Source organism: Cibotium barometz, chromosome 9 (assembly GCF_041138505.1).
Source record: "Cibotium barometz isolate CiBa-2024 chromosome 9, ASM4113850v1, whole genome shotgun sequence".
Lineage (NCBI taxonomy): Eukaryota > Viridiplantae > Streptophyta > Polypodiopsida > Cyatheales > Cibotiaceae > Cibotium > Cibotium barometz.
In genome coordinates, this window is record NC_141054.1 from 3,242,415 (window position 1) to 3,256,360 (window position 13,946).

At 44.0% G+C, this 13,946-nt stretch overlaps 1 protein-coding gene across 6 annotated transcripts in view; it reads left to right on the forward strand.

Moving 5' to 3' along the window:
• The window catches only part of LOC147635170 (uncharacterized), a 57,960-nt gene that overhangs the window by 17,314 nt on the left and 26,700 nt on the right, over positions 1-13,946 (forward strand). For 4 of the 6 annotated variants that reach the window (XM_086802364.1, XM_086802358.1, XM_086802359.1 and 1 more), the window contains exon 3: positions 1,900-2,121. The exons of the other annotated variants lie outside the window; for them this stretch is intronic. In XM_086802364.1, the coding sequence (XP_086658490.1) occupies positions 1,900-2,121 (222 nt within the window). The remainder of the gene's footprint in view (positions 1-1,899; positions 2,122-13,946) is intronic. 6 annotated transcript variants of the gene reach the window in all.

Consider the following 13,946-nt stretch of genomic DNA (forward strand, 5'->3'; position numbering starts at 1 on the left):
GGCAATCCCATAAGCAGTGCCGCTGCGACTCCTGTGCGTGGCCGCACCGCGGGCAGGATGCTGGGTGGCTGCCAAAAGCTAGCCAAGCCCCCACAGCCAGTCCTCTATGCGCTGTAAGCCAGAGAAAAAGCGTCACCTTCCGGGGCCGGAAGCTGGCCCAAAGGCGCTGCCAGAAGTCCCTAAGGAAGGCCCTGTCGCCGCCAATGCTCGGCCGCCGCCGGGGTGCCCGCTATCCTGTGCCTCTGGATCCGCCGCCCCAGCCTCGCTGTGTACTGAAAAAAGGGGGTGCCTGGGCTGGTAGGGGCCGAGTAGGGATCTCGCCAAAGCCACTCGCCATAAGAGGCCTGCTGTCCCAAGCCCATAATCTCCAAGAATAGTCCTCCCCTATCGAGGCCGGTGAGGGGTCTACATGCCATTGTCTCTGATGAAAGCCGACCACCCACACCCTCTGAAAGATACAACCCTGGAACTCATCCAAATCTAGTCGGGTCCTCTGAAGCTGGCCTCCCTCTCCCACCTCGAAGGTGAGTGGGGCGACTCTCTCTGCTGAGCCGCAAACCGCTAGAAGGATCTCATGCCGAGTAAAGACGCCCATCCACTGTGGAGGTGGAGGGTCCTGTACTGGAGTCCGCCACTCCCGGGGGATGGCCGCCTCAATGTCCTGCCTCATCAACTCTCTGCCCCTCATCCCGCTGAGTCTCCTCTCCTGACCCTCTAGAGGTAGCTGCTGAAAACATATCCAATCGTCTAAGGACTGGGCTGGGCCGGAGCTCAACGGGCCCCATGACACATAAAACTATTTGTCAGAGCCGGGGCTTTGCTTGGCAAGTTGGTGGTTCGTGGCCTCCTACCAGGCGCTGAGCTGTGGAAGGAGTTTCTTGTTTCCAGGATTCTCAGCCGCACTCCTTCTCTTAGCGGCCCCTGGACCCCCAGCATCAGGTGGATCTTTACAGAGCAGCGATCCAGAGGAGTGGGCCTTGGTTTCGAGGAGCGTTTTGCAGCTAGCCTTCTGAGGGCCTGGGAGCATCTGAGGCCGTCACTCTTCCAGACTCCCCCGGGCACCGATGAGGAGCACCTGAGGCAGCCATTGATCTGGAACCCCTTGATCCGACTTCCCAGTGGTCATATGGTTGGATCGCGATCAACTACGCCCAGGCCGCCTCTCTCCCTCGGCTGAGTGATCACAGCCCATGCCACCTTGGCCCTGGCGGGCCGCCCGTCGCCACCGGACCAAAGAAAGTTCCTGATGAGCCTCTGCACCTGGCCAATGCACGCCCGAGAGAAGGCCCAACAAGAAGTGATGTACCACATGGTAGCAAGCAGAACCTGGTTGGCCACAACCACTCGGCCAGCCAGAGATAAACGAGCGGTACTCCAATACAGAAGCTTCTTCCGAATGCTCAGAAGAAGGGGGGCTATCTGCTGCTCCGGAGATATGTCGATGCCCACATAGCATCCCAAATAGCGCATTGTAGTGCCGGGGGGCAGCCACTGAAACCCCTCAACTGGCCTCCAAGTCGGGGGGGGGCACAGAACTGACCCACAACCCACACGACTTGTGCCAGTTGATCAAAGCGCCCGAGGCTCTGCAAAACCTGTCCATTTGGTAAGACATTTAGAGCACAGTAAGGTAAAAAGAGACTGTTCTACCTCCATTTTCATACGAGTAAAGCAAATACTTCGCAAAAAGGGGGGCATCTTGGCCATTGGGACCCAGTGCAGTGTGCTTGTGCATGCATGTCTGTGTTTCAATTCCGTAGTTTACATGGTCATTGTACAATTTGATTGCTTCTGCTGAACTGTTTGACATTCCGGCTCCCCTGAAAGCTGTTGTTTGTGTATGTAATTTTTGTTACACCCCATACTTGTTTTCCAATTTTGAACATCTTGTTATAACAGGTGGAGATATTGCAAGAGGACTTGGTGAAAGCGTTGGAAAGAGCAACCTCATCTGAAGCTGAGGTTGAAAGATACAATAAGGAAATAAGAAAGCTTAGGGAAAGGCTCAAGTCCATGGAAGACGAAGCATGTAGGTTGGATTCCGAGCTAAAAGCTAGCGTAGCATTTCTGCAGAAGGAAAAAGATGGCATGGCAGAAGAAAACCGGGTCTTGCTGGAGCAGGTGGTTTGCTTTTAAGCTTGTGAGTACACTATTTAAGTTTCCACTGCAGCAAAGGGAAAATAGCAATAGTGTTTAGGTTGCTCAAATTGCTTGAGTTTTGAACTCACCACAAGCTGCTGTTTATGTGGCAAGTCCACATTGCTTGCTGCCCCTATTTTTTCTCACATTGCCTCTGGTTTTGTTCTAGCTACCTGTTTTGGCCTGCCATCAGTGCTCCTATTGCCGGTTTTGTACCAACCCTACTTGTTGCTGCTGTTTTTCACACCTCTGCTATTTTACCTTAGTCTGTTCACACTGCTGCCTTTTCTGATAACTGCTCATCCTAAGCCTTCCTTAACCCGCCCTTCATCATGTGCTTCCTAGCTGCCTCTCTCCATCCTGCTCCCTCTTTCTGCCTCCTTATCCTCTCTCTTCTTAGCCTTTGGATCGCCTTCCCCCTTTCCACTACAGTCTGAATACGTCACATGGATGGATCCAGTGCAGCTTACCATGAAGATGTAGTTCTAACAGGATCATTTTATGAGGGTCACAGAAAATGTCTTTATTCAGAAGCTTGCCCATCTTCACAGACACATGTCACATGCCATGAGGATTGAGATCAGCTAGATCAAAGTCTCATGACATCACCTGAGGGTGGAGACTTGGTGAGAAGGGGGCATTGCCAGAGAGAGAGAACAGGATCTGCTTGTTCTGTTCACTAGTGGTCAACGGAGGAGTGCTATCTTTTCAAATGCCCAATTTACTATGAGATAGGTGAAGGTTTCATTGCCTCTTCAGGGAGGGATTTTGTTGAAGAGTGTAAGCTCAAGAAAAGCTAGAAGGCATAGGAACAAGCTCTTACTTAGAGGTATTTGTTATTAATTAACAAAAAGCAATTAGAGAAAAGCATGTTTTGTTTTTCATTTTTGGAAGAAAGCAATTTGCTTTCGAGACAATGTATATATAGGTTTTGCCGAGTGCATAATAAAGTGTGCCAGACAATTGATCAAGTCACTCTCTCTCTAGTTATCATTGGTATCAGAGCCATGAAGAAGACTCGGTAAAAAGCTTGTGGAAAAGCTTCTTTCTTATTATTAAGGCTTTGAAGCCTTATAATGGGCGCCAATAGTGAGAAGAGCGGGCGCTGGTGATCGCTTGAGCAGTGCAAGCGTCGGTAGCGAACAGAAGCATCGCTGGTGAGAGCACATAGCAGGTGGGATCGCAGGCCAACAGCGAGCAGCACATTAACAGAGAGCAGCAGCGAGCAGCACATCAACAGAGAATCGAGTGCGCTAGCAAGATCGGCCATCGCTGGTGAGCAAGGAGCAGCTGGCAGAAGTGTCAACAGGCGTCGTATCATCAGCATCATCAACACAGTGTCATCATCAGCTGCAGACGGAAGGTTGTAGACGAACAGCGCCATTCATAGCCTTAGCAAACATCTCTCAAAACACGCGAAGACGTGTGGTTGGCTTGGCTATTTGATGGGGAAAAGGCCTTTCTCCTTGCACCTGTGCTCGAATTCCATTTGGCGGCTTTAGGTGTGTGCATACACGCATGGATCTTGGTGTACATACACACGCGTGGGTCTTGACGCTATGCATGGATCTGTGGTATCCACACACATGGATTTGGACGTTCAAAAATTGGCTAGGCCCAACTGTTAGCGCAGTCGTGCAGGGCCGTTTTATTTTTTGGCCAAATTTTCTTTTAAAATATATCCAAGCTTTTTAAAAGAGTAAAAAAGCAAAAGTAGGCTATCCTACTAGAAAAGCAACAGTAGGGGACCAGCTAATTTCCGGGAGCTTTATAAGTTCATTTTTCAACGAATTTTGAACTGCTATCCTCGGTGAAGCTTTCTCATCTACCCTATAAGCTTCTTCTCTAACCTTTCACTTTTGAATCTTGCTACATCGACACTTTATCCTCGTCATCATGGCGGAAGTACAAATTAACACCATTGAAGAGCTTGAAAAGAACTCTCAGGCTTGAGATTCAAAATCAAGATATTCCTTCAATCTTATGATCTATGGGGTATCCTCATTGGAGCCGATGCAATGCCAAACATGCTCTAGAGCTACTAGGAGGTAGAAGTAGAGCAGCCGAAGAAAGAGATGATCAATTTTGTGAGAAAAATCTGCTAAGACAGTATGAAATTGATGTCAAAGCATGGTAGTTAACGGAGAAGAAGGTGATGAGTATTATTGCTAAGAGAGTGACTCAAGCAATAATTCCACACATCGACCATTGTGAATCGACTACTATTATGTGGGAGACACTTTCAAGCATGTTTGAAAGTGTGTCAAAAGTCTCGTCGCAAGATACAACTCAGAGGAGAGTTGCATACGATTGAGAAGAACTTGTCAGTGTTTGACTACGTTGCAATGGTTAGAGGTATATGTGATCAATTGGCCATGATTGGTGAGCCAATTGAAGACGAAGAGTATGGTAGAGATATATGCATTAGAGGTCTTGGAAGAGACTTCAAGATGTTTAGAACATCTATCTTGTCTCGAGATAGGTTGCCCAACTTTGAGGAACTTGTGGCAAAGATGATTCTTGAGGAACCAAATACTTGGAAGAAGCTCATCAAAAGTAGATTGGAGTGATGAAAAGCACTCTATATACTGGTGATGGAAAAGTCAGAAGAAGAGGACGTCAAGGCCAAAGAGATGGCACTTCGGAAGAGGTCGAGGTAACAATAGCCATGATGATGACCACGGATAGGGGGAGTTAAAGAAACACTCAAAGAGGACGAGGTGGAAGACAATCCTTAGAGCAAGGAGGCTATAATAGTGGAAAAGGAAAAAATAACAAAGATTGTTGCCACTATTGTGGCAAGATGGGACATTGGACTCGAGACTGCTATTTGAAACAAAGAGACATTAGGAATGGCACTTAAAGCAAGGGAATTATGTCTCACCAGAAGGAGAGAAAAAAAGAAGACAAACATAACTTGTTTGCTATGCGTCATCTACTTGGTAGTCTTTGGAAAAAGAAAAATGGTATATAGATTCCGCATGTACAAATCACACGACTGGAAGATAAGACTTGTTTGCATCAAAACAAGAAGTCGCTAAGAAGACTAGTGTATCCACTGGAGATGATACACTATATCTTGCTTATTCATATTGGGAGTATACCTTTGGAGAATCATGGAGGAGGAGCATTTAAGCAATGTTCTTTTATGTTCAGGCATTACAAAGAACTTGGTGTCTGTTGGACAGATTGTGGAGCAAAATATGCAAATAAGAGTGAATTGAGATGGCTGTGTCGTGCAAGATTATAACACACTTAAGATTTTAGCAAGAGGTGAAAAATATTTATTTTGGATGCTATGCCTTTGTCAGAGGCATGTGCATATACAAGAAGCGCATCTATGTCTGAGGTTGAGCTTTGGCACAAGAATCTTAGTCACATAAGAATCTCTCGATTGAAGGAGATGCTTACAAAGGTTTGGTAAAGGGATTGCCAACTCTCAAAGGACAATCATTGTCCGGATTATGTGAACTGTGTGAAAAAGCAAAGTCATCCAAAAAGTCTTTCAACAAACAAGGATATATTCATCAAAAGCCTTTGGAGCTTATACACACAGATCTATAGGGTCCAACACAAACACAAAGCATTGGAGGAGCAATATATTCCATAACCTTCATTGATGACTATCAATGAAGGTTTGGGTATATCTTTTGAAAGCTAAAGCAAATCTTTTGATAAGTTCCAACAATTCAAAGCAGAAGTGGAAAAGCAAAGTGATCTCAAGATCAAAATCTGAGAAGTGATAGTGGAGGAGAGTATATGTCATGGGAATTTGACAAATACTTAAAGCAACAAGGTATCAAAAGACAATTGACTCCAAGCTACACGCCAGAAAGAAATGGAGTGGCAAAAAGGAAGAATCGGCACATTGCAGAGATGGAAAGAGCCATGTTTATGAGAAAAACATACTAGATTGCTATTGGACAGAGACATGTAATTATGCAGTTTTCTTGATTAATCGATCTACAACATTGATTGATCCAAATAGAACTTCGGAAGAAAAGTTCATAGGACAAAAGCCTAATGTGGCAAACTTGAAAATCTTGAGCAAAGTGAGGCTCAACCTTTACACAAAGAAGCAAAAGAGGAGAAGATGTCTCCATGGAAAGGAGGTCTTCGCACCATCACTAGTGAACTAGTCACTTGTGGTACTCAAGAAGTGATTCCTCAAATCAATCAAGGGAGTGGAGATGTTGAAGAAATTCAACCGCGAAGATCTACAAGGGTAAGACATCGAGTTTAAAGGTTAACCTATGACCCTTTTATGGTTAAACATTATGCTTATATGACAAAGGTGACAAAATTGGAAGAACCAAAAAGGTTTGAGGATGCTATACAAAGCCATGAGTGGAATGTGTCTATGGATGAAGAGATTGATGTTCTTCAAGAGAATCAAACTTGGGATCTTACACCATACAAAGATGACATGAATATTATTGGATGCAAATGGGTTTACAGGATCAAATACAACTCGGATGGAAGTGTAAATAGGTTCAAGGCAAGACTTGTTGCCAAAGGATATGTACAAACTTATGGAGTAGACCATCAAGAAACCTTCTCACCCGTTTTAAAGATTACAACGGTGAGAACCATCATTACTTTAGGAGCAAATCAAGGCTGGGTATTTCACCAAATGGATATGAAAAATGCCTTTCTCAATGGTTACTTGAAGAAAGAAGTTACATGGAACAACCTCAAGGTATGAAGGCCTACATCATTCAACACATGTGCGTAAGTTAAAGAAAGCTGTATATGGATTGAAGTGTTGGAGGGGTCATCTCCACTGTTCAGGGTGCTTCCCCGTTGTTTCTACACCTCTAGAGGACCTCTCCCAACCTAGGAAACTTTCCCATATTTTTCTGGAATTTTTTCACATTTTGGGCACTTTTTTTTGGCATGTTCCATTTTATGCTCCAATCGGCCTGCTTTATGCCAGTTTACTGGGCTCTCTAGGTGCGATATAAGCATGGGCTTTGCCCTCAGTTGTATTATCTCATTTTCCGCATATTTTGGGATCTTGGCTGCACCTACAGTGTGCCTCGTGCTGCCTACTCCAGCTTTGTAACACCTTTTGGTGTATATGATCTTCCTTCAGTTCCTGTGCATCCTGTATTTGTGAACTTCAGTTCTCTTTCATTGTTTGGCACTTTGTCATGGTATCAAAGCGGGTTCAAGATTGAGGATTTGTTGGACAGCACCTATATTTGTTTCTTCACAGAGGAGGTGGGCTGCGTTTTTCATCTACACCTGCATTTTCTTTTGGAGAGCTGTGTTTTCTTCCGGGTGGTCTCTACAAGATCACGAGTTTTCAGGAGGAACCCAATCTTGATCGCTTTCATCTATTCCAACTTCTAGCCTCTCATCAGGCTCTTCTTACAGAGGAGGATACTACTCTTTGGCATGCTCGCTATGGGCATCTTCCCTTCTCTTCACTGGAGCTTCTTGTCTCCCGCCACACAGTGGAAGGCTTACCTTGACTACCTCGGATGTCTGGCATCCGCTCAGCTTGTCTACAAGGCAAGCAACATCGGGGATTCATTTCCACAGGAGGCCTCTTTTATGGCTTCCGCTGCTCTTCAGGTTGTCCATATGGATTTGAACTATGGTCACACCTGGAGGAGCTAGATATTTTTTCTCATTGGTGGATGATTTTTCCAAGAAGGTCTCAGACATTTACAAAGTTCAAAGAATGGGTTGCTATGGTGGAGGCTGACACTAGCCTCAAAGTTGTTAAAGTGCGCTCCGACAATGGTGGTGAGTTTACTTCTCGAGCATTCACCGACTTTTATACTTCCCACATCATACACAGAGAGTTTTCTACTCCCCACACTCCTCAACAAAATGGAAGAACAGGACCGTGGTTGAGATGGCTCAATCTCTTCTTTCTCATTCCCAGCTTCCTCAAAAGTTTATTGTTGTGTACATCATCAACTGTTCCCCCACGAAGGCGGTCCATGAGAAGACTCCAGAGGAGGCATATTCTGGGAAGAAGCCATCAGTATCTCATTTCCATGTCTTTGAATGTGATGCTCATGTTTATATTTCGGATTCTCATTGGACGAAGTTTGACCCCAAATCCACCAAAATGATCTTTGTCGGCTACAACGAACACTCCAAAGCCTTTCGGCTTTGGGATCCGAACAAAGAGAAAGTTATATTATCTCAGGTCGTGCACTTTGATGAAACCCAAGAGACTTTGAGATCCCCAGAATCACCAAGAGCTTCATCAACACCTTCCTTATTAAAAGACTAAGGTTATGTAAAAGGGGAGGAGAAGGGTGTGTGTGTGTGAATGGACTTATGGTCCACTAGCTCACCTATTTAAAGGTGGAGCTAGAAGGCATTTTATGAGCATGAAGCTTAGTTGTATTTTGAGCAACTTAATAAGCAAGATCTTTTCTTGTATTTTGGGTCTCTCTGTCCTTCACATCTTTTTGATCTAGGCTTCTAGCATAAGCACCACGAATTCTATCATGGTATCTAGAGCTAGGCAACTTGCAAGGTGTAGAATAGGTCAAAAAAGTGGTTTTTAGAGTGCATCTCATCTACCCCCAGCCAGTGGGGCCTTCCAGCAGCTTGAGGAGGACGAATCTCGGCGTGCTTTCAACTAGGAAGTTGAAGAAGACTCCTGGGCGCTGAGCTTCATACCATCAATTGCTAGGTTTACTCTCAGGAGGCCGCGGCATTGAGCTCTGAGCAGGCCGGCGCCGTTTCTTCTGCGCTGCTGCTGTCGTACACCAATATGCCGCCTGTGGGCACCATAGGCCTGAGGTAAGTTAGGGCTTTTGAAGCCCATGACCTAAGGGCTTAGGATCTCAAATCTCAGCCCTAAAATGGCGGGCTGAATCGAGCGTGGGAGTCGAAAAACCAGGCGGCTATTGGTTTTTCTCCATGAAAGCTTGCTCAAGAGTTTGTTAATAGTGTTCATAAACACTAATAGTATTGATTAACACTAATGAGGCTACTAATCTAGCAACGGGGAGCCATTCCAAAGTGTTTCTAAACACTAAGTGTGTTCTTAAATACTAATGGTGAATCTAATCACCAATACAAGTGCAAATTGATGCCAAAAATGTGCTCTTAAGCACTAATCGTGTTTCTAAACACTAATGGTGATCTTAATCACCAAACAAAGTGTTCTTCGATACTAATAAAGCTAATCTCCATGAGAATTAGTAGTTGGGCACAAATCCTAAGTGCTAAACCATAAGCTTCACCATCTTAATCTCCTTTATGCAACATCCTTGGTTTGATTAAGGGTTGTTGCAACCTTTCTCTTTCTACTTAAGCCAAAACATCACAAATTTTCTGGTTTTCTTCTTCATAAATCAACCCATTACTCTCTTGTAATCTCCCTTCAATACCCAATGTCAAAGAAAAATACCCAAATTAAGAAGTTCTCAGGAGAGGGCTTCCATACTTGGCAAGTTCTTGTCAAGTACAGATGATGTCCAAAGGTTTTTGGCCATTCATCTCCGGCACTAAGGTTATTGATCAAACTAAGGCTGAAGATATTGAAGATGATGACAGGGCACAAGCCATCATCATGCTCCATCTTGATGAGGCTCTTATTCACCACGTGGACCAGCTTCCGACTGCAAAGGAGAAATGGGATGAGCTGGACAAGCTCTATGGAGCTCGTGGTAAGAATTCCAAGATCTCACTTAAAATTGAATTTTTTAGCTTGGAGCTCAAAGAGGGAGACGGCATTGGAGCCTTTATCTCTCACTTGAAGGGCCTTATGGCTCAACTTGCATCAGTGAATGCGAGAATGGATGAAGATGATGCAGTGGCTGTTTTGTTAAAAGCAGTCAAGAAGGTGTACCCCACCTTAGTCACCACCGTGAAGAACATACCTAATCCCACCCTTGAAGGAGTCATTCAATCTTGTCTTGATGAAGAAAAGAGGCCAAAGGGAGGAGCTGAATCTTCAAGTGCAACAACTTCATCGAATATCGAACAAGCTTTGTCACATCAAGCGATCAAAGTAAGGTGTGTCCATTGCAAAAAGGTGGGTCATTTGGCAAATAATTGTTGGATCAAATATCCCAACAAAATGAAATGTAACAAGTGTAAACAAACGGGACATATCACTTCTAAATGTCCTAACAAAGCGTCTCAGGCTAACTTTGTAACAGCCTCTAACTCCACTGAGAAATTGTTTTAAATCTCAATGTAACCACACATATATTCCTAACCATGTATGCCTAATGTTTAAAGGCAACCTATGTCCAATACCACCTATTCCAATTTTTTTCATAGTTGGTATTGAGGGGGGGTATTAAAAGACTAAGGTTATGTAAAAGAGGAGGAGAAGGTGTGTGTGTGAATGGACTTATGGTCCACTAGCTCACCTATTTAAAGGTGGAGCTAGAAGGCATTTTATGAGCATGAAGCTTAGTTGTATTTTGAGCAACTTAATAACCAAAATCTTTTCTTGTATTTTGGGTCGCTCTCTCCTCCACATCTTTTTGATCTAGCATAAGCACCACGAATTCTATCATTCCTTGGTTCCACCCTCACCATTGGTTCTTACCTCTCCTATGCCTCTGCTGAGTACCTCTCTCCCTCTGCGGTGGCTTCACTCTACACTGCGGGATTCTCAAGTCCCTTCTCTGACCATTTATCAGTTTGGGATTGCTCCATCCGGATTGAGGAGATATGCCAAATTACAATCCCAAGAGTGCTGGCATGCTTACAGTTATTTCGAGGACCATGTTTATCTTTTGCGGAAAGCCCTTTATGGCCTTAAACAACCTCCCAGGGCATGGTACCAAAAGATCGGTGCGTTCTTTCTCTCTCATTCCTTTGAGAGAACTCCTGCGGGCAATAACCTTTACGTTTTGATAGAGGAGGATTACATTGTGATTATCATTTTGTATGTCGATGATCTTATTCTCACTGGATCCAACCCCGACCGCACTGCTATGATTATGGATCTTCTAAGTCATACCTTTGAGATGATTAATCTTGGTCTGCTTCACTAATTTCTTGGCATTGAGGTCTGGCAGTGCCCACAGGGGATATTTCTCTCTCAAACAAAAGTACCCTTCTTAGATTATGGAGAGGTTTGGTATGAAGGACTCTCGTTCTTTATTTTGCCCTATGGACCCAAATCAGAAGCCGAGTACAAACAATGACTCTCCACCCTATCATGATCCTACCCAGTACAGAGAGCTTGTCGGCTCACTTATTCATCTCACCGTTACTAGGCCTGATCTTGCTTACAGCATTAGTATCCTAAGTCAGTTTAGTTTCTTTCCAGCACCACATACTTCTCATTGGCAGCACCACATACTTCTCATCGGCAAGCTGTTATTCATGTTCTCAAATATATACAAGACACCTTGACACATGGGATTTCATATGGCTCTAGTCTTGATTTGGTTGGATATTCAGATTGTGACTAGGCAGGTGATCCAGATACCCAGAGGTCTACTATGGGCTACTGTTACTTATTTGGTACCAGACTCATTTCTTGGCAAACGAAGAAGCAGCCTACAGTTGCCGGTTCTTCAACAGAAGCAAAGTATCATACTTACTTTGAAACAGTCAAAGAGCTTCCTTGGCTTCATCAGCTGCTTGATCATCTTCATGTCCCTCTTCCAATGCCTACGGCCCTACTATTGTCTACTCCGACAGTTAGAGTGCCATGGCTCTTGCACGGAACTTGGTCTTCCACTCGAAGTCCAAGCACATTGCTGTTCATTATCATATGGTTCATGACTACTTGGCGCTCGGTACCTTAACACTAGAGTATTGTTCTACCAGGGACAATGTGGCGGACATCTTCACCAAGGCGCTTTCCAGACCAACTGTGGGGCACCTCGGAGGACCTCCCCGAGCCAAGGAAATTTTCCCATATTTTTTTGGATTTTTTTCGACATTTTTGGCACCTTTTTCTGGCATGTTCCATTTTATGCTCCAGTCGGCCCGCTTTATGCTAGCCGACTGGGCTCTCTAGGTGCTATATAAGCATGGGCTTTGCCCTCAGTTGTATTATCTCTTTTTCCAAGGGTGTGCCTCATGCTGCCTACTCCTACGTTGTAACCACCTTTTGGTGTATATGATCTTCCTTTAGTTCCTGTGCATCCTGTATTTGTGAACTTTAGTTCTCTTTCATTGTTTGGCACTTTGTCATGAAGCAAGTACCACGAGCATGGTTTGACAAATTCGCAAATTATTTGAGAAATATTGGCTTCAAGAACAGTTATGCAGATCCTTTATTCTTTGTAAAGATAGAAGGAAGTAACATAATAATTTTGGTACTTTAAGTGGATGATCTTGTTTTAACAAGAAATGATGAAGAAGAGAATGAGAATGTGAAAGCAAAAGCACAACTTTGTGAAGAATTCAACATGAAGGACTTGGGAGAGCTAAGGTATTTTCTTGGAGTGGAAATATCAAAAGAGAAAAGTGCTTTTACAAAGGAAGTATGTCATGGACATTTGGAACAATATGGTTTGACAAATTGCAAACTTATAGCCACACCTTTGGAGGTGAATGTGAATCTTGAAGCAGACAAAGGATTAATATTTGAGGATGAAACCTTGTATAGACAATTTGTGGGAAAACTCATTTATCTCACAATTACAAGGCCAAATATTTCTCATGCAGTTGGAGTGGTAAGCCAGCTTATGCAAAGCCCAAGGAAACCTCACATGGATGCAAGGAGAAGAATCTTGAGATATGTCAAGATTCAAACTTCATACATTTTGTGATGCAGATTAGGTAGGTGATCCATCAATAGGAAGAAGCACCACGGGCATGTGTTGCTCAATTGGAAATGGTTTTGTTTCTTGCACATCAAAGAAACAACTTACAGTGGGCTTGAGTACTACAAAAGCAGAATATAGAGCTTCAGCACAAGCAACATGCGAAGTTTCATGGATGCTAGCAGACTTGGAGATAACCTTGAAAGAGCCAGTACCTATATACAATGATATGCTCGTACACATTGAGGTACATTATTACTTTGTTATAGAAAAAGTGCTACAAGAGCAAGTTGATCTAAGATTTGTGAAGACTGAAGATTAGATTGCGGATAAAAGCATTGGCAAGAGAGAAGTTTGAAAAGTTTGGAGGACTACTTGGAGTTGAAGACATGAACATCACCTTAACTTGAGGAGGAGTGTTGAAAAGTGCAAGCTCAAGAAAAGCTAGAAGGCATATGAACAAGCTCTTACTTAGAGATATTGTTATAGATTAAGAAAAAGCAATTAAAAAAAAGCATGTTTTGTTTTTCATTTTTGGAAGAAAGCCATTTGCTTTCAAATCATGTATATACAGGTTTGCCAAGTGCATAATAAAGTGTGCCAGAAAATTGATCAAGTCACTCTCTCTCTCTAGTTATCAGATTTGGCCCACTATCCCTGGTCATTTACTTCTCAGACCAGCAGCCTTGGGCTCTACCTAATGGAGCCGTATCGCATGGAGATCAGCTATGCAGAGGCACAGATGCAGACCCTAGATGCCTCAGAGATTCCTGTCACGAGATTCATTCCCTTGACCTAGGATGAGACTACTTGTGTCCCTTGCTTGGGACTGTTTTGCTTCAGTATATTCAGCGCAGTTACTCCATCTCTCTCTCTCTCTCTCTCTCTCTCTTGCACTCTCTATTCAGCACACACTAGTGCCCTTTTGCTTCCGCTCTGTGCACTCTTTCATGGTATCATCGCTCCTGGTTCAGCGATTCCATCTGCTGCCCCAGATTTAGCCCTATTTACAGCCCCTTAACCTCTGCGTTTTTCACAGATTTGCAGCCTTCTTCTTGCTGCGTTTTGTGGACAGCTTCTGCTGGTTGGTTC